The 22,232-nt window shown below is 35.9% G+C and overlaps 1 protein-coding gene across 2 annotated transcripts in view; it reads right to left on the reverse strand.

Annotated features, from left to right (window-relative positions):
* LOC145267048 (centrosomal protein of 78 kDa-like) overlaps nucleotides 1–11,571 on the reverse strand; it is a 264,312-nt gene extending 252,741 nt beyond the window's left edge. The window contains exons 1-3 of one of the 2 annotated variants that reach the window (XM_080122992.1): nucleotides 11,450–11,571; nucleotides 4,341–4,506; nucleotides 461–555 (exon numbers count right to left, since the gene is read on the reverse strand). In XM_080122992.1, the coding sequence (XP_079979118.1) occupies nucleotides 461–555; nucleotides 4,341–4,489 (244 nt within the window). In that variant the 5' untranslated portion in view covers nucleotides 4,490–4,506; nucleotides 11,450–11,571. Of the gene's footprint in view, nucleotides 1–460; nucleotides 556–4,340; nucleotides 4,507–10,468; nucleotides 10,629–11,449 lie in introns of those variants that run through there. The other variant, XM_080122991.1, reaches the window with a different exon arrangement.
* Between the last annotated feature and the right edge of the window lie 10,661 nt (nucleotides 11,572–22,232).

A 22,232-nucleotide genomic window follows, 5' to 3' on the forward strand; every position in this document is an offset into this window, starting at 1 on the left:
CCCATCGACGAAATGTTGCATCCCTCTGCCTGTTCTACAAATAATTTAACGGTGAATGCTCCAACAAACTACAGGCCCTTGTACCCCCTTGATGTAAATACCCCCGATAAACCCAACAAGCAGCAAAGTCCCACCCTTACACAGTAGAGATCCCTAGATGTAAGAAAGCCTTCTACTCTAATAGTTTCTTCCCTAGAGCTGTTAGACTTTGGAATTCCCATCCGGGTTCCTGCTTCCCTGACTGTACTGACATGCAGAAGTTCAGGTGTAATGTGAACAGACATCTTACTGCTCAACTCCCTACATAGTATACCTGCAACTTATGTTCCTGATAGTCGCCTCCTACATCAAAGTGACACTTTGCCTTGTTTGGGGTGAAAATGTAATTAAAAAAAAAAAAAAAAATCACATGTCCGTTTGGCTAATTATCCATCCGGAAGTTTAGTTTCGTTGAACTTACCTTTTTCCGTAATTAAATGATTGCTGGTAACAGCTATAAATTCCAGACTTTTGTTGATCGACACAGAACTCAAAATTGGTTTCCACTCAGGTAGGCTGCAAAAGACATTTTTTAAATTTTAACGTTCGATTTAGTGACGAGACGACTTCAATATTCCCTCCATCCCACTTCAGCTTTCGATACAACTACCGATTCCAATAAAATCTCTAAATATTTAGCAGGAGTTGTTGTTTATTTTATTTTTTTTTTTTTTTCGGATTTCCATAAAAAAACATGTAATATGTGCACATATTTTTCGCAAACATAAAAATACACTTACGTGCGAGCATATGTGGGGAGATGAAGGGGAAGAGAAGGAGTATCTATATCATTGAATATACAAGATATAAGTTCAACTTTAGGTTGTTCCCAAATTGTAGTCATCTGGGAAGCAGCACTGCAGTATTGTGCTCTAGAGACGAACAGTTCTGGGAAAGAAACTTTGCTCATAGAAGTTTTATTTAGTTATTTGGACTATTCAGATTACTGTTCTCATCTTTAGTGTTAACACTTCGGTTGATGTAACCTCCAACCTTCTTCAGGTGTATCTTGTCAAACTCGTGTATCTTTCTGTCAAATTCGGAAATCTACACAGAATTTTAAACGCATCCCTTTATGTAAACCATATATACAGCATATACGTTCAACTTTAGGTTGTTCCCAAATTTGAAAAGACACCGGAAGAAGGTTGGAGATTACATTGGCCAGAATATTGACTAACAATAAGTTCTAAGTGATAACCTTCAGGTAAAAGGTTCAATCCTTACTGCAGGCGATAATAACTAGGAATAACATAGTAATTAAGACTTCTATCTGGTCATGGCTGGCAGGACAAGAACATTCACCGCCATAGGCTGAATAAAGTGTTCAGTTTAAAATTCCTTATCAAACAACCTTTCCCGAAAGTTCACCATTCAGACTCCTCAGCCAAACATTCTCAGGCAACATGAATTGGAATAAGTGCATAGAAGATACTGCTAAATCTGCTGCAAAGGAGGTAGGCTCCATCTACCAGGCGAGAAAACTCATTCCAACTGCGAGTATCCTATACCCTGCAAAGCCACAATTCACTCATGCATGGAGTATTATTATCCCATTGTTGCACTGTCTGCAAAATTCCAGCCCCTGCCTCATCACCACATTGTTGCATCGCTGTGCTCGTTTTACAAGTACTCCTATAGGATGTGCTCCAATGAAGTTACTGTATTTGTATCCCTCTCACCATGAATATTGGGTTTAAGAATAAGCTTGAAGCATTTTTATATTTTCTTTTTTTTTTACAACTTTTTTGCTTTTTCAACAAAATTGTATAATTAATTTATTTTTATTTCAGACTATTATTCTCATCTCTATTAGTTGTTGTTTTCATCTTTATTGGTTGTTGTTCTTTTCACGACGTTTCGGCCAACTATTCCTCTGGCCTTCGTCAGGTGGTAACCGCGACGGATAGGAACTTTGAATCTCCTAACTGCATTCTCAGCAATCACTGCCATCCATAGTTGTTGTCGTTTCACCATGTTTTGGCCAAGTAAACCTCTGGCACACTTTGGGTAGGATTGAAACCGCTATCTTCAGACAATCATCATCTGGAATTGTAGAGATTCAATGTCTCTATCAACTGTGCCACGGGCCCCGAAGGGCCGAAACGTCGTGAAGTTGGCTGAAATGTTGTGAAAAAAAAACAACAACCAATAAAGATGAAAACAACTAAAGATGAGAATAATAGTCCGAAATAAAAATAAAATTAATATATATAATGTTCATCTCAAAAATGAATTCCAATTAAGGAATAATATATAAAATTGTATAATATTCATTTGATAGAGCTTTTCTTGACGTACAAAATTGTGCCAATCGTCTTTTTAGCCAGTTTAAATTTTTTATTATTTTTTTCCAAGAGATAAAAAAGCAACCTTTTCAACACTTGCTCTTTTTTGCTTTTCATCAAGATTAAAAAGTGGCTGAAGCAACCCGGACATTTGCCTAAAAAGGTGTCTACAGCACAGAAATGGTTGGCCAAGTTAAAAAAACGGCGATTTTGATATCCCCATAACTACAACGAAGAGTGTCTCAAAGCACTTTTGAAGGAGGACGGTCACCAAACAAGTCATAAATTGTCCAAAAAAAATGAACTGCAATCACAAAACGGCTATTAATCATCTTCATTCAATGAGATTTGCCGAAATAAAAGTCTTTGACAAAAATACTACAAACTTATTCCCCCAACCTCAACACTTAATTTTTTGATTTTAACACCAAAAAGATCATTAAGAAATTGATAAAATGAAAGTACAATAAGGCAGATGAATTGTTATTTTATAATTCGGGCTATGACAAGAGAATATTCTTATTGTTTTGACTTTCGAGTATATATCCGACAGTTAATCACCCGAGAACAACATCACTCTGTATAAAAGCATATAATATATCACTCATGAATCAAAACAATGAAAAGAATATACTGTTGTCCTAGCCCTATTTATAACAAGGTTTGCTTAAATGAAAGAATGCTGCCCAAACACACACACATACTATATCTATTGGATTGGGGAATAAGTTTATAGCGTTTTTATATATTTATTTTAACTTTTTTCTTTTCGACAAAATGTATAAAATTCATTCGATAACTTTATCGTCTTTTTAACTAATTTAATTTTTTTTTTTTATTATCTTTTAGGTTTAGAAATGGAATAGCCATGAGATAAGAAGCAACCTTTTTGACACTTTCTCTTTTTCGCTTTTCATCGAGACCAAAAAAGCAGCTGAAGCAACTCGAGACATTTGCAAAGTATACAGAGAAAGTATCATTAAGCTAGTCTACAGCACGGAGATGGTTTGCAAAGTTCAAAAATGTTAATTTCGACGTTGACGACACGCCCTTCAGCAGAAGATCTTCTGAACACAACGAAGAGCGTCTCAAAGCACTTTTTAGACGATCGGTCACCAAACAAGTCATGAACTGGCCAAAAAAATGAACTGCGATCACAAAACGATTCTCACTTATCTTATCTGGGATTTGCCGAAAAATTGGGAATCTGGATGCCTCACGAGCTTAATGAAAAGAATATAAAAAATTGCTTTCGAATTGCTTCTCAACACAATACTTTTTGTGCTGAATCGTCACAGGGGATGAGAAATGGTGCCTATACGTAAATATCAAGCAAAGAAAGGGTGGCTCTAGGATATACACCGAAGCCTACATTCAAATAAAACCATGATTTGCGTTTGGTAGGATTGTGAGGGCATGACACAATGGGAAATGCTTAAAATGCCACGGTCAACAAGGAGTTCTACATAGCCCAGCTACATCGTGTGAAAGAGGCTATTTGACTGAAAAGACCCCATCTACAAGGTCAAACTATACTCCTTCATGACAGCGCAAGACCCCATCAAAGCCAACTCCAAAAACTCAAATAGGAGGTTCTTCAGCATCCACCATATTCTCCGGACCTTGCACCCATAGATTACCATCTTTTTGCTCCTTATCAAACCATATGAGAGGCATTAACTTTGACAATGAAAAAGACCGTAAAAATTGGATCAAAAATTTCTTCAATACTAGACCAGGCGATTTTTGGCGGAATAGCATCGACAAATTAGTCAAGAGGTGAGAGGAGACTGTAAACAGCAAATACATAATTGATTAATTTATTTGCTATAATTCATGATTTTGTTGAAATAAAAGTCTTTGGTAACAACATTACAAACTTATTCCCCAACCCAATATCTTCGATCCACTAGGTTAGCAGAAAAATCCCACCTTTTCACTGTAGAGGTCAATAGTTGCCAGAACATTTCCTACACCATTAGCTTCCTCCCTCGGAGAACAAATAGTTCTTACCTGATTTTGTCTCCATTCAAATCAAGGATCCCCTGCGAGAGGTGGGCCTTCACGGCAGCCAATGGACAACAGCTATTTAAGACACAAACGCTGTCATAGTGGGTTTCAAAATCGTAAGCTCCTCTTTGGCGGATTTGGACACTCTCCATCGCAGCAGCATTAATGGCTGGAAAGAAAGAAAAGAAAAGGGAAAATTATTAGAGGAATTAGAATTGACTTTTAACAGTTTCAATACATCGCATATATTCCAGTTTTCTCTAAATTTTTTTTTTTTTTTTCAACAAGTCTGGGTGCCTAGCGTTGCCTGGGTGTTTGGAGGTGTGTGTTGAGCAAAAAAAAAAAAAAAATGGTAGTAAGCAGGCGGGTTCAAACCTGTACTGCGAAGAAGGAAAAGAATGTGAAAAAAAAAAAAGTGATGTCTTTGCCGCTGCGTCCATCGCCAAACTGGAAGTGGCGAAGGTTTAAATTAAGGCTAGTCAATCGAAAAGAAGGGATGACTTTCGAAAATATTGGCGAGAAAAGTGACCCCTCCTTGTAGAAAACTGCCCAGTTGAGGGTGAAGGAATTAATGTTTTTGCCAATTTTTTGATATTTGTCGTCTGAAGGGTTGATCTTCAAAACGATACCGATCTCATGAAAATCTGTCGCCTCTGCCAAAAGTTTTAGATGTCAAATGATGCTGGCTAAAACAAAATGAAGTGGGAAAAGATAACAAAATACCAAAGTCTTATGTATGACATGAAAATAAACTGGAATCTACTATACAATACGGCATAATGGAGTGTGTAAATACGAGATACGTTCAATAAGTTTCCAGACTTTTTTTCATACGGCCACTTTTATTGATAGTACACTCACAAAACTCTAGTTCCTTTCGAAGTAATCTCCTCCAGCTGCAATGCACTTGTACTGTTCCAACAACTTCTGGAAGGTTCCATGAAAGTCCTTTTGTGTAAGCGTGTGAATGACCCTCATCACATCCTCTTTCATCTTCTCAATGGTCTCATAATGACAGCCTCTAAGGTTTTCCTTGAGCTTGGGGAATAACCAAAAGTCACAGGGAGCAAGGTCTGAACTATAGGGAGGGTGAGGAACTGTCTTGATGCTCATCTTGGTCAAATAGTCTGTGACAAGGATGGAGTCATGGACTGCACCCTTGGAACAAACTTAGCGCAAATCTTCCGCATCATCAGTTCTAGCAAATAATTGTGTATACAGTTCCCACACTGACATCAAACTGTGCACTTATTGTCTTTATAGACACACGACGGTTCTTATTCATGAAATTCTTTATTTGGCCAATCAACTCTGGTGTTCTGACTTCCTTACTCCTCCCACACCTCTCATCATCCCTCACAGACTCCCTGCTTTCCTTGAATCTCTTATGCCACTAAAAAATCTGATGCTTAATTCATGCAAGATGTTCCAAAAGTAGTCTGAAGCATTCCATACGTTTCTGTGACATATTTTTCCAAGTTTAAAACAAATCCAACAAATAGCACACAACGCCAACTGTGAACCTGAAGATCTGAGGCAACTAATGGAAGACAAGAAACTCTGGAGAGAAAGAGTCACATTAGTCCGGGGGCAAGGAGCCCGTCATGATGATGATGATGATGATGTTCTTCTAAAATCACCTCACATCCAGATTGCATTTTTGAAATTCACCAGCTGCAACAATTAGTAAGGTGTGTTCCAATTTCTGCTGTAGCTGTTCATTTGAACATGATAAAAATTGGTCAGTCATCTCATAAGATGTATAGCAATAATATACTGAATTTTCAAGAGTCTACAACAACTTTAAATGTTTGTACAAAAAAAAAACAAAAAAACTGGAAACTTATTGAAGGCACCTCATATCTCCACTGGACGATCTGCAAAAAAGTTGAATATCGAATGCAGCAACAAGTCCTGGGTACATGTTTACCAGAAAGAACAGTTGGAAATAAGTCCTACACCATCCACTGTGACAATGCAATTCTTACAGCTAGGCACCTAAAAAACGGAGGTATTAAACCTGACATAGTGATATGGGACAAGAAGGAGAAAGAAGCAACCTTAGTAGAAGTTAGTGTCCCCCAATGACGCTGCTAGGTTAAACAGAGATGAGAGGAAGGAGATAACGAAATACCAACATCTTATGTATGACAAGAAAAGAAATTGGAATCTTAGGAAGATCTTCGTCATTCCAGTAATTATAGGAGCAACCGGACTCATGAAAAATAATTTTAAAAAAACTACTTGGTAAATATACTCAGTGAACCAAGTGTGTTGCAATATTTTTTAAATATAATGGGAGTATGATCCCGCACAGTCGGGAGATTCTATTTATAAACGATGCTGCTAGGAACTGACGAATCAAATTAATTCACGTTCTGCTACCAACCAATCAGAAACCAGAATTGCTCCATAAAAATTAAACCTTTTCTGTAGTAACTTTGCATATGTTTTCTTCGTGTCAACACGCGAAGAACCTTTTGCTCTGTGGCTTCCAACTCAAGAACTGTCTACTGAGAACCAGTCACCTCCAGGATTTGTGTAGAACAACTAACCATCAGAAACTGTTCTGTCTACTGTGAACCAGTCACCTCCAAGACTTGTGTAGAACAACTAACCATCGGAAACTGTTCTGTCTACTGTGAACCAGTCACCTCCAAGACTTGTGTAGAACAACTAACCATCGGAAACTGTTCTGTCTACTGTGAACCAGTCACCTCCAGGACTTGTGTAGAACAACTAACCATCGAAAACTGTTCTGTCTACTGAGAACCAGTCACCTCCAGGGCTTGTGTAGAACAACTAACCATCGATAACTGTTCTGTCTACTGTGAACCAGTCACCTCCAGGACTCGTGTAGAACAACTAACCATCGAAAACTGTTCTGTCTACTGAGAACCAGTCACCTCCAGGACTTGTGTAGAACAACTAACCATCGAAAACTGTTCTGTCTACTGAGAACTAATCACCTCCAGGACTTGTGTAGAACAACTAACCATCGGAAACTGTTCTGTCTACTGTGAACCAGTCACCTCCAGGACTTGTGTAGAACTAACCATCGGAAACTGTTCTGTCTACTGTGAACCAGTCACCTCCAGGACTTGTGTAGAACAACTAACCATGGGAAACTGTTCTGTCTACTGTGAACCAGTCACCTCCAGGACTTGTGTAGAACAACTAACCATCGAAAACTGTTCTGTCTACTGAGAACCAGTCACCTCCAGGACTCGTGTAGAACAACTAACCATCGAAAACTGTTCTGTCTACTGAGAACCAGTCACCTCCAGGACTCGTGTAGAACAACTAACCATCGAAAACTGTTCTGTCTACTGAGAACCAGTCACCTCCAGGACTTGTGTAGAACAACTAACCATCGAAAACTGTTCTGTCTACTGAGAACCAGTCACCTCCAGGACTTGTGTAGAACAACTAACCATCGAAAACTGTTCTGTCTACTGAGAACCAGTCACCTCCAGGACTTGTGTAGAACAACTAACCATCGAAAACTGTTCTGTCTACTGAGAACCAGTCACCTCCAGGACTTGTGTAGAACAACTAACCATCGAAAACTGTTCTGTCTACTGAGAACCAGTCACCTCCAGGATTTGTGTAGAACAACTAACCATCGGAAACTAAACATGGCTTACAACTCTAGAAAGTGCAAGAAATATACAAATAATTTCATTTAAAGGGTCGGTTTTTATTTAAAACTAAAGAAATCCACATTTACGATTTTTAGCGATTCTACTACTAAACCGTGTAACCGCATAGCGATTCTACCGAACGTAAGGCTGATTTTTCACCTCAACACTTCAATTTCAGTTGTTCATCCTTTTTTATTTCATCGATTTTAATCATGTGATAAAGCAACTACGATTCGCTAAGTTGTCAACTTTGATTTTTTTCGAATAAAAAAAAATACTTAATCGAATTACGTGATTTTTGGAATATTTCAGCTTCATTCCATGACTGGTACGTACATCACACAGATTTTTCTGCATTTTCTTTACTTTTTATTGCTGTTATAAGTGCCAATCTATTTGCAATGATGGGAGATAAATTTTGCGTTTATTTGGGGGAGGGGTAACTACCTTTTAGGCGATTACGGAATTTTTTACTTTTTTGTTTCCCAATTTTTCGTCTGCTAAAATTTTAATCACGTGATTACGGTGTAATTGTGAAATTATTCAAAATTAAAGAAATAAAGCAAAAACGCAACTGATTTTTTTTTTTTTTTTAAATTATACAACACTTTAAATTTAAATCAATGTATTCAAACGGTCCTTCAAGCTTTGATATCTTTTTGCTTATTAAATTGTTAGGTGAAAGTACAGAATAGTTACAATACACCCGCCAGCCCGATAACCTAAGTGCATTGCATAAGTACCAATAAAGTGATTTTTAATATCGTATTCAGCTAAATCCATAACAAGCGATACTTTGAATGAATGGTTTATTTTACATGTAATCACATGATTAAAATTGGGAGACAAAAAAGTTAAGAGTTCCTGTCATATGGTTTTACGACGATGCCATTCGGACATAGGATTTGTGATAAAAAAAAATAATACTTAACTTACTTAACGCTAAAATGTCCCTGAAATGGGGAAAATATTTTACGTTAAATTTGGTATTTTTTTTAGATTAGGTCCACCTTCACAATTTTCTTTTAAATGACGACTTTATAGGTTTTCGACTATGCTGAATACGGAAATCGCATTGAAATTTTGCAGAAATAAGTAGTTATCGAGATACAAAATGTTGTATTATGCATTGTATTCTTTGTCAGCCATCTTTATTACGCGCGTGGATTTGTTTATGGCACGCGCGTAAAAAAGATGGCCGCCAAAGAATACAATGCTTAATACAACTTTTTATATCTCGATAATTACTTATTTCTGCAAATTTTCAATGCGATTTCCGTATTCCCCATAGTCGAAAACCTATCTAAGTTGTCATTTAAAAGAAAATTGTGGAGGTGGGTGGACCTAATCTAAAAATTTACCTTAAATTTATATACGAAAATGATCCCCCACTCTAAATTTCAAATAGCTGTTTTGGTTTTTCCTCTTTCCGCTAAGTTTTCCCAAGTTTTGATAAATTTTTATTTACTTTCATTTTAACAATTACCTTTCTTTAAAATAACGACTTGATAGGTTTTCGGGTATGCTGAAAACAAATATCGTATTTAAATACCCGAAAACATGTATGAGTCGCCATTTTAAAGGTGGAAAGTAAATAAAAACTTATGGTACTCATATTGATCCGTGCTGAACATTATGGTACTCATGCAAAGAGTGACTGATACGTGCTGAAACAATAACGTTATTATTTTAAAAGCCATTATTAACATGGGACGGGAGGGTGTTGCGACTGTTGCGCATCTGTTCTGTACTTTCACCTAACAATTTAATAAAACAGATATCGTAAAACTTTAATTAAACTTGAAAATACTATTTAAAAAAATAGCAATGATCAATAAGTGCACTAGCACCAAATTTACCAAAGTTTTTGGTACTCATTGATCCGTGCTGAACGTTATTATTTTAAAAGCCATTCTTAACATGGGGAGGGGGTGTTTTGTACCTATTCTATTCTGTACTTTAACCTTACAATTGAATAAAAAAAACCATAAAACTTTAATTAAACGTGGAAATACGATTTTTTAAAAATAACGCGGATCAGTAAGTGCATTAGCACCAAGTTTTTATATGTAATTGCCTAAAAAAGTAGAAGTTTATGTTTTCGTCTGGTTGGAGGAGGATAGCTATGAGCGCTAATCTACGAATTTACTGATTTTAACTTGGGTGCAGTTAAGTCAACAAGCAGCACAGCATCGCCATTTATAACTTGGGAAGGGAGCGCAATTGTGCAGTTTAGCATCCCTATGCAAATTGTTGTCATTTTAGGACAGTTCTGTCTGAGAAGGGAGAGTTAAGAAAGACCCCATCCCTAATGTTAAGAATGGTTTTCTAAATTTGCTTTAGGATCTTAAACTGCACAAGTTCCCCTTTTTATTATGACTGCCCATTCAAACAACGATTGTTTTCGTTTGTTTTTTTTACGATACGATAAAAAATTTAAACATGAATAAATATAATAATAAAAAGGATTATTAACAATTTACCCACCTGTGATCAGGTTTATTTGAAATAATCGGATATCTATTTAATGGGTTTAGAATTCAATTGATTTCAGCTTCAAAATTGGGGGAAAACGACATGTCTGCTCACGTCTTGTTTAACAAACCGCTTGACAACCAACAAACAAAAATGGCGGGCGCCTGGCTGCGTAGTATACAAAATGCGGATAAGCAAAACGAAACGAAAACGAAACGAAACTTTTTGTAACACACTCTATATTTGTAACTTTTGCGGATACTTATCGTATATTTGTGTGTGCGTATGTGTGCGTGTGTGTGTGTGTGTGTGTATTTCTCGTCTATATTGCAACGTATACATTTACTGTTAACCGAGTAGTTGAAGAAATATAATTGCAATAGAGAAAAATACTAAAACAAATCCTTAAAAAAATCTTATTTATTTACATTTCATTTAAAAAATGATTTAATTACGAAATCAATAATAATTTCAAATATATTATTCCGTATTTCTGTCACAGTAACTTTTTCAAGCCCCTCTGTTTGTTGACGGAACAGTATAAAATTAATTTAAATTCCAATAGAAAACCTGGCGCTTATTTAAAATTAAATGTATTTTTTTTTTAAATCTTAAAAAAAAAAAAAAAAAAAATTGTGGTGTGGTGCAGTGTGCACTGATGCAGTAGTGGTGCTGGTGCACTGCACTTCACTGCAGTCACGTCCCTGTCACGGAACGAAGATGTCATATTCCAAAATTCACGTAAATCGATCAAGTAGTTTTATTTTTAGCTAAGAAAATCAAATTTGATGAGTAAGCAAAAATGGGATCTCCTCGCGTCCCCATCCTGAGAAAAAAAAAAAGAAAACAAAACAAAACAAGGGCAGAGGTCCACAATAATTCAAACTTGCGAGATCATTCTGGTCATGCTAACAATTCCACATTAATCGCTAAAAATTGTAAAATTTGATTTTCTTAGTAAAAAAATAAAAAAAAACTACTTGATTAACTTACGTGATTGTTACAATATATCATTTTCAGGTGCTTGTTAAAATAGAGTCAACAGATCGTTTTTTTTGTTGTTGTTTTTTTCCAAATATGTTGTTTTAAGCAAAAACAACAGTACTTACTTAATCAGCATGTCGAAAATAATATATTAAAAAATGACGAAAATTTATTGAGTGGAAAATTATTTATAGTTAAAAGTAATTTTTACGGGAAATTGAGGAACATGGCATTTTCTCAAGATAGACTTTGAAGATTGCGAATGCAGGGAACATACTGTAGCGACTCGCCACAAATATTAAAAGTGGCTGTACATGAAATGTTTCAGTTGCACGTACAGCTGCTGTCTACACCCACGCAATTTCCGTGCACAAAAGTAAAACTCTGCCTCTTCACGCGGACGTATTTCAAAGCACCTTACGTCACAAAGATGTTCTTTCTTCATCCAATCGGATTACGAAGAAAGTGAATTTTAAAAATGTTTTTCCGACAGCTTTCGTGGAGCCGGTTTGAAATCTATAAAATGAGCAGTTTGCGCAGAAACCAGTCAGTTGAAGTCGAACCAGCGTGTTGTAATCACTTACTCCGTCTGGTCCGACGATAAACAACCAACATCGTTTTGCACGCGTCACGCATCTCAATTCTCCACATGGAAGTACCAGATCTGTGAGAATTAACATCTACCCCTCTTGTTTCATTTGCCTCAGTCAGAGCAAGATCTCTTTATATATTCCTCTTTGCATTTAATTCCAAACCTATCAGACTAAATACATCTACATATATAGAGTCCTAGCGACCATACAAGAAGTTACAAACATTAACTTTATTGCTATAATATTCCTTTCCTTGATCTTTAACATTTTTACGCACTCTGAACGACTTAGTCCTTATAATTATTTTGACTCAGTCCAGAAGGATTCCTAATTACTTTGTTTTTCATACGTATTTTCTGTCCCATCGACTAACAAATTCAATGTAAAGTTTAAAAATGCATAATCATAAAAAGTGTTTTTTTTTGTTGTTTTTTTTTTTACTTACAAACACATTTTAATTAAAAAAAAAAAACATTTATTTTTAAAGATGTATTTATAACAAAACGTATTTCTAAATAAAATGCAAAATAAAAAAGTTTACATTTTTATATAGTGAGCAAACAAACAAAAATATTTAAAGATCCAAAATTCTATTTACAAATCTTTTAACAATTTGCTTTTAATATAAAAAGAACAAACTTGGCTATTTACTGACCTTCCCATGCCGGTAAAGATCGACATAAAGTGGAGATTTATTAAAAGAAAATAGGATGTCATATATAGGCATTATAAAACATCGAATTTTAATGTAGCTTTCTTCCCCCCAAAATTAAAATTGTCTCAGTCCAGAAGGATTTCTAATTACTTTTTTTAATGCGTATTATCTGACCCATCTACTAACAAATTCAATGTAAAGTTTAAAAATGCATAATCATAAAAAGTGTTGTTTTTTTTGTTTGTTTTTTTTTACTTACAAACACATTTTAATTAAAAAAAAAAAAAACTTGTGTAAAAAAAAAAACATTTTTCAAAGTGTAAAACTTCTAACATTGTCTTCGTTGGAGGCAAATAAATGCTAATTTTTTTTTATATCTAAAACATACAAGTTAAAAATATTTCTAACTTGTAGAGGACTAGGATATATAAATCCTAATCCCGTGACAAAAGAAAAATAATGAAACGAATGGAATGAAGGAAACAAAGACTCAATTGCTGGAATAGATAAACGTGTCGTTTATTTACTGTTGAAAGAATGAATGTTTTAGATATAACACGTGTTCATGTCCACGCAGGTGTAACCATCGTTTGTTGCAGGATTGGTAGTATAGAAGGAAAAAGGAAATGTGTGTTCATCTCACTATCGTTTGTTCGTGCGTGGGAAGAGAAGTGAGTAGTAGAAATGAGAATGATAGTCCAGCGTGTAGACAAAGACAAAGAATAGAGGGTTGACATCAGTTAAACTGTGCGCCATGTTAGCCGTCAGCTACGCGGTGGTGTTCTCTGGCACAAGTAGTAGATAGAGAGAGAAAGAGTGAAAAATGTCAACCCAGTTCATGGAGAGGGAAAGCGTATAAAATGTACGTGCGGTCTGTTAGCTTTTTGTCCCACATAGTAGCAAGTGGTGTGAGGCACGCGGTCGGTCCGTAGACCGACCAGCTCGAAAGCTGGTCTGAAAAAAAAAAAAGGTCTCAGCTTGTCTCTTCCTTTTATAGGTGTTTCCGGTGTGTCTTTTGCGCATGTGTGGATTTCCTTTGAAAGGGGAACTGACGTTGTCCATGCGTGCGTGTATGTGAGTACATGTGTGTACGTTAGTGTGTGTGTGTATATATATACACGTGAATGTGAGTGTATGTACGCGAACGTGAATATATGTACGTGTGTGGGCGTGGGCGCGTATATTTGTGTGCGCGTATGTATATGACAAGTAATATAGCTTGAAATGTGAACGCGTGTTTTTGTGTGAGACTAGAAAAGGCTCGCGCAAACTAAAATGAATTTTCAACATAAAATGTTTCTTTGCTTGTTTGCTTCTAGGAAAAAATGTAAACAGTTTTGTTTTTTTTATTTTGTAAAGTTTAGTTGTTGCAAAATAAATAGCATTTAAAACTAATTAAAACAAACAAACAAACAAACAAACAAAAGGGCAGGTAGATGGAAAAGTAACTTTATTTTTATGGTAAGATTTATTTATTGTATATTTGATTTTTATCCTTAGAAGCGTGTTAGCTTCACTGCTAAGTCCCTGAATACTTTTAATAAAAAAAACAGGTTCTGCATTTCCATCTGCTACTGAATTAAATAGCAACGCTAAAAGTGTGTTGTGCCTGTTGCGGGGCCAGTTGTCCGGGGACAATCGCCCCCCCCCAAAAAAAAAATAAAAAAGAACAATATTTTATGTACAAGAACACGTTATATGCACTTCTTCTTTTCTTCTTCTTCTTCTTCTTCTTCTTCTTCTTCTTATTATTATTATTATTATTATTATTATTATTATTAATAATAATAATAATAATAACAATAAAAAATTTTAAAAAATAGAAAAAATAAAATTTGTAAATAAGCCTCCTTTTTTTATTATTCAATAACAAAGTGTTATCATAGGCGCACACTCCAAGCAAAACACCGAATTTCACAAGCGTCTGAGACGCGGAACTGCGAGAAGAGACAGTTCCTCCAGCGGCTTTTATCAGCTGTCTCATGCACGCATGCGCACAAGAGAATTTCATTAAGAAAGTGTAACTGAATTTCACAGCTCCAAGCAAGTTTTATTTTTATTTTTATATGAATTTGGAGATACCGACATTAAATGTAATGATTTTATTATGTACACACAGAAATGATGATGATGATGATGATGATGATGACGATGACGATGATGATGATGGTGGTGGTGGTGGTGGTGGTGATGATGATGATGATGATGATTGTTACATGATAAGGGCTGTCCCCTGTTCATGTAAGTATAAAAATAGAGAGATTAGTTAAAATGGAAATAAGAGAAAGCAGAAATCGAACCCTGGACATAAGTTTTAAAGAACAATAGGTTTAAATGGAATGTCCAGTAAATTGTTAATTCGGATGAAATAAATAATAAATAAACTATTCAATTGTTAAAAGAATGTGGATAATAAAATATGAGTTAAATAAATTAGATATGTAGGTTAAATTCCTTTGTGGAAACAAACAAGGAAAATAGGTTATTGGGAAATCAATGTCGAAAACGTGCAAAGTCGTGCATGTTGAGACACGTGAATTTTGCTCACGTGGCCGGGATGCATGGAGTTCTCAATATAGCAGAGAGAGTCAGAGACAGTCAGGAGAGACAGTCAAGAGAGACAGTCAGGGGAGAGAGACAGGCGGACGTCTGAAGCGAGACGTTACTTCAGAAACTAAGATGTGAAACTTTGAGTTCTTAATGAGGAAATCCCGACCGGTCGTATTAAATAAATTCACCATGTGTTTTGGATAAAGCTCATCTTTGTGTTGTGATTTCTACAAAAAGGTAAATTGTATCGTTATTATATGTCTGTGTTATAAAATGTCATTACAACAACATCTCTCTCTCTCTAAGATACAACATCATATGTAATAAGACAAGAACTCTCACTAAGACACATATCATTACTAATAAGAACTCTCACAAGAAAAAGCATCACTTATAACATCTCTCTCACTAAGAAACCTTAATGAAACAACTATATAACAACGTTCAATTTGGTGTTCGTGAACCTTTTGCATCAGCGATGCAGAAACCGAACCTGGGGTCGATACCACGAAAAACAAAAAAGAAAAAAAAGAAACACAACGTTTTAAAGGGGTCCAACATAATTTAAAAAAATAAATAAATAATACCACGGAAAAAGAAAAATTACACGATCACAGAATTCGAAAAAGAAAAAGAAACACAACGTTTTAAAGGGGTCCAACATAATTTAAAAAAATAAATAAATAATACCACGGAAAAAGAAAAATTACACGATCACAGAATTCGAAAAAGAAAAAGAAACACAACGTTTTAAAGGGGTCCAACATAATTTAAAAAAATAAATAAATAATACCACGGAAAAAGAAAAAAATTACACGATCACAGAAATGCGAAAAAAAAAATGATGAAAAAAAAAAATTTTAACATACACGCACACAGAGAACAAAAGATACAAGAAATATTAAAAAAGAAAAAGAAGAAAAGGCCGATATGCCGTAAAAAGAAATTCGTAGTAATGAAAAAAAAATAGTAAACAAGTCACCATGCATAATTCATTGATAAATGAATTGGTCTGTTAAAAACACACACACACACACACACATACACGCGAATGCAGAGATTGTGTAATCCATTATTGTTTTGAAATTTGTAGAAGGTCATTAGAAAATCTGTGTCAATATGAAATCATTTGGACGAATTGTTGAATTTAATCTGTCAATCAAAACAGGAATTTCAAAGGTCGCATGTACTCTCTATGAAACGGCGTGTAAATTGTTTTGAAATGCATTTTGTGTTCATAGTGAACTTTTCGGCTTTTGGCGTGTTCATTTATTTTGTTTTTGAAAAAAAAGGGACAATTGTTTTGGACAGACTGTTGAATTGTTGTTTGTTACAGATGATTTTTTTTTTTTTGTTGTTAAAAAAAAAAAAAAAGTTATAACTGTTGCAAAATGTTTAAATGTATTAAGGTATTTTTTTTTTTTGGAAAATGTTTTTATGATGTTGAACAAATATTGTAAATTGTCTTATGTAATGTTATGATTTTCACAGCAAGAATTCAAAGTTATCCGTAAATATACATTAGATTAAAATGATCTAGTAGAAAATAAGTTAAGATGTATGGTTGGCTTACAGATTCAGTTAGAATTTTAGAAGGGGGACAAGAATTAAAATTACGTAAACGGGCATTTGGAGAGATTTTAGATGTGATACGCCGTAAGAAAGATGTTTTGTTTTAGCATTTGGTTTTGTTGTTTTTTTTTTAGAGATCCTAAAATTTTTTCTCCAAGAAAAGTGACTTGGTAGGGATTGATAAGCACAAGAAGTGCCCCTATACGAAAAATTTGGGAACCTGGTTAATTAAGTGCTTAAAATAAGCTGGTTGCACGTAGACGACTCCAAGCAAAGTAGTAAATAAGTCTTGGCTTAGTTAATAAACAGGCGTTGGAAAGAATACGAAAATTCTTAAGGGGACCAGTAAACCGATGAGAGGTAGTCCCGGGGCAATCACATATAGCTTAATGAAGTAAGAGACAGGCAAAAATATGCCGTAGATTACGTAAGAAAGATATAACCTGGTATTTTTTTTTTAGAGAAGCATGAATGTGGGATATATCTGCTGGATCTTGGAAGCTCTGGTGAGAGGAAAGAAAAATCACAAAAAAAAACGGGCAATTAGATAGAACTTAGGCGCAATTACGGTGTTGGGCGCGAAACGTGTTAGTTAGTTAGGGGTGATATTTCTAAATCCTCGTCGAAGTTTCAAGAATCCAAGCAAGGAAATCCGAGTGAATCCGTATGAGAGAAAAAAAAAAGGTATATCTTAAACTTCTGAAGCCAACCACAAAGATTTAAGTATATGAGCTTTGGTATGTCCCGTATGAGATAGTTATAGAATAAAAAACAAAGCCATACTTGATAAGACTAACCATGCGGAAAGAGAGATCAGAGCACTTTTGAGACGAAGGAAGTCGTCCATTTCGAGAAAGGTGAAAACCTCTAGTCTGCGGCATATGGGTGGCTGGAAAATAGCTGATGTGAATTATAGGAATACCCTACACCCAAAAAGTAAATGCCACAAAGATCAGAAAGGTTCTGATCTTATAAAAAAAAAAAATAATAATTGTGAAATCGGCCGTGAAGGGCTGACTAAAAGAGATTTTTTTTGTGTGTGTTTTTTAGCCTGATCTTTCTAGCCGTGTGGTTGTGTAGATGTAAAAATAAAAAAAATAAAAAATGTACTAAAGTTAAAAATGCATACATTTTTTTTGTGAAATATGGAAGGGAGGGATGTTACATGATAAGGGCTGTCCCCTGTTCATGTAAGTATAAAAATAGAGAGATTAGTTAAAATGGAAATAAGAGAAAGCAGAAATCGAACCCTGGACATAAGTTTTAAAGAACAATAGGTTTAAATGGAATGTCCAGTAAATTGTTAATTCGGATGAAATAAATAATAAATAAACTATTCAATTGTTAAAAGAATGTGGATAATAAAATATGAGTTAAATAAATTAGATATGTAGGTTAAATTCTTTTGTGGAAACAAACAAGGAAAATAGGTTATTGGGAAATCAATGTCGAAAACGTGCAAAGTCGTGCATGTTGAGACACGTGAATTTTGCTCACGTGGCCGGGATGCATGGAGTTCTCAATATAGCAGAGAGAGTCAGAGACAGTCAGGAGAGACAGTCAAGAGAGACAGTCAGGGGAGAGAGACAGGCGGACGTCTGAAGCGAGACGTTACTTCAGAAACTAAGATGTGAAACTTTGAGTTCTTAATGAGGAAATCCCGACCGGTCGTATTAAATAAATTCACCATGTGTTTTGGATAAAGCTCATCTTTGTGTTGTGATTTCTACAAAAAGGTAAATTGTATCGTTATTATATGTCTGTGTTATAAAATGTCATTACAACAACATCTCTCTCTCTCTAAGATACAACATCATATGTAATAAGACAAGAACTCTCACTAAGACACATATCATTACTAATAAGAACTCTCACAAGAAAAAGCATCACTTATAACATCTCTCTCACTAAGAAACCTTAATGAAACAACTATATAACATGATGATGATGATGATGATGATGATGATGATGATGATGATGATGATGATGATGATGATGATGATGATGAAAAAACAAACGTATTATTTTTAATTTTATCATTAATATTGTGTAGAAATAACTTGGGGGTGCTGCACTGCAGCAGTGCAGCACCCCCAAGTTATTTCAACAGTGGCGGCTCGTGCATGCAGCTGTGGGACTGCATGCTGCAGTCCCACAGCTGCATGCACGAGCCGCCACTGTTGAATCAGCACACGCACACATAAAAATACGTGAACACCATAACGTCATTCTTCCTTCTTGCTATGTTTTTTTTTTTTTTTTTTTTAGATGGGGGTCACCACTTATCAAGGCCCAGATGCCACTCGAGGATAAGGGCCAATGGGTATACGTTAGTCATTGGGATTTTAGTGGGAATTTTGTAATTTGGATTACTTAGGGGGGGGCGGTTCAATAAGAAATTGTTAACGTTGGACTTGAAGACAATCAGATTGTAGTCAGCTGGAAAGCACGCAAACGGAATAGAGTTCCACAGGCGGGCAGTTCTAAGAAAGAAGCCCTGTTCATGGAATCTACGTTTAGGTGTAGGCACGGATAAAGAGTGTGGGTAATTGTTGGTAGTGGTTCTGGCTAGAAGAGTGTTTTATGTGAAAGTCTGGCAAGGGTGGGAGGACCATAGATTGAAGTTCAAATGAGCACCTGCCATGAAAATAACGATAAAGCAGGAACAGGGTCGCAACGTCACTTCTGTGGGAAAGAGGTTGCAGAGAAGAGAAAAGAGCATCCCCCACTAAGCTACGAAGTCTATTTTGAACTTTGTCAAGACAGGATCAGCTGCTTCTAGCAGCTCCTGCCCAGATGTGGCAACAGTACTCCTTCGTTGGCCAAACCTGGCTTTTATATATATATATTTTTACATGGAGTTCACCACGTATCAAGGCCCAAGGGCCACTCGGGGATAAGGGTTATTGTGTGTACAGTAATCAATGGGATAGTGTAGTAATAGTATTGGAGAATTGATAAAGTGTCATTACTTAAGGGGGCGGTTCATCAGGAATTTGTTTGTGTTGGACTTGAAGACATTCAGGTTGAAGTCGGGAGGGAAACAGGCAAGCGGAACAGAGTTCCACAGGCGTGCAATTCTAAGAAAGAAGCTTTATTCATGGAATCTACGATTTGATTTGGGCACAGATAAGGAGTGGGGAAAATTATTGACGGTGGTTTCAGCCAGTCGGGTGTTTTTTGAAAAGATTGGCGAAGGGGGACCAGAGAATGGAGCTCAGACGAGCACTTGCCATGGAAATAACGATAGAACAAATATATGGGTAGAGAATTGCATCAGGAGTGAGATATCTATTGGAGCGGTAGAAGGATTGCACCATTAATTTTCCTATTTGATCTTTGTTGTGATATCTGATTTTGAGATATCTTTTTGGATATTTTGATTGCGTCGAGAGACTAGGAAAACGAACCATTAACATCGTAACACCGGCGATAATTGCCGACTTAAATGCTTATTGGAATAACCGTGATGATACTCGTCATTGATCTGGTTCCTGTGCGCAACAATACTTAACTCCCATTTCGCCACTTTAATGCCTGACCTACTGCTAGGCCATAGCGATAGACTTTTTTTTTTTTCAGGCCAAGATCACAGTGTAGTATCTGTTCTGATGCTACATTTCATCTTTTCTGTCCTCAGTCAGTGGAGGAGAAATCTTTCATAACTAAGGCAATTTTTATTTTTGTTCCTAGCCAGAGTGCCCCTATTAGGGCAAGCTGGACTTTCCTCACATTAAAAACTGGCCTTGTGTTTAACTCTGCCCTCGTGGGGAGGCAAATAAATAAGAACACAATAGTAGTTGTTCTGCTCGATGAGTTTTCGCAATTTTGCGATATATTACTATTTTCTACGTGACAATTAAGTAACCGCTGTTGTTTTGGCTTAAAACTGCATATTAAAACAAATCAATCCATCGACTCTATCTTAACAAGTACCTATTTTCATTTCGTGTTCATTCCGAGTTTCTTCTTTGTTTTCTCTCCATTTACCCCCACCCCCTCCTTTCTTCTTTTCTTTCCCTGCTTCTCTTAACGTCGTTTTTACTTTTCTTCTCTGCTCCCATCCCTTTCTAACTTCCTTCCTGTCTTCCTGTTTCTTCATTTCTTCCTTTCTTTCTTTTATTCTTTATCTATTTCAATAATTCTTTCGTGCTACCAGATCAGGCTGTCTGAAGATATCAGCTTCCTGGCCTAAAATGCACCAAACATTGGTGTTATTATGTTTTTCCCTTTCCTTTTGCAAAACTCAATCATGTTCTGCAAAGCAAAAAAAACAAAAAAAAAACAAAAAAAAAACACTTTTCCTCCACAAAACAACCAAACCAAACACCATAAATAAATATTTGAAGATATAAAAACCTTGGAGCATAAAAATTTTCACCAAAATGACCGGATTTATTATTAAATAATCTGAAGGGTTGATATGTCGTAAAACAAAACAATCAAACACCTTAGATAAATATTCGAACATATAAAGAACTTGAAACATTAAAAAAAAAAAGACTGGCGGATCTGTACGAGAGTGGCCACTCCCTAAAAATGCGCGTTTTACACCTTTTTTTTTTTTTCTGGCGATTATCATTGATTACGGACTTAAGTATCATAATAGCAGAAAAAAAAAAGTTGAAAAAAAAAATTAAGAAATTTTAAGAAGGGGGTTCACTTTCTGGTTATAACGCTCTACTTCATTGCTACCCGACTTTTTTCTTTTTCTTTTTTTTTTTTTTTACAAAAGGCATCACCACTTATCAAGGCCAAGAGGCCACTCGAGGATAAGGGTTAAAGAGTATACAGTAGACAATTGGACACTAAAGTAATCGCTAGTAATGGAAATTCGGTAAATTTGCTAACTTATATGGAACGGCGCATCAAAAACTTGTTTACATTAGACTTGAAGACAACCATATTGTAGTCAGCTGGAAAGCAGAAAAACAGAAGACAATTCCACAGGCGTGCAGTTCTAAGTTCATGGAATCTACGTTTACGTTTAGGCACAGATAAAGAGCGGGGGAAATTATTGACAGTGTTTTCTGCCAGACGGGTGTTTCTTGTGAAAGTTTGGCGAGGGAGGAGGGACCATCGATTGAAGCTCAGTCGAGCACTTGCTATGAAAATAACGATAAAGCAGAGACAAACTCGCAACATCTCTTCTGTGAGAAAGAGGTTGCAAGAAAAAGAAAAGGACATCCCCTACGTCGCTACGAAGTCTATTTTGAACTCTATCAAGGCAGGATAAGTCCTTTCTAGCAGCTCCTGTCCAGATGTGGCAACAGTACTCCATCTTTGGACGTACCTGGCTCTTATATAGATAGAGAATTGCATCAGTAGTGAGATATCTACTGGATCGATAGAAGGAGCCCACCATTTTTCCAGTGGCCTTGGCAACGGATTTAATGTATGTGTTCCATTTCAGATCAGGAGT

The sequence above is a fragment of the Euprymna scolopes genome, chromosome 42, assembly GCF_053919585.1.
Source record: "Euprymna scolopes isolate OS-2025 chromosome 42, ASM5391958v1, whole genome shotgun sequence".
Classification (NCBI taxonomy): Eukaryota; Metazoa; Mollusca; class Cephalopoda; order Sepiida; family Sepiolidae; genus Euprymna; species Euprymna scolopes.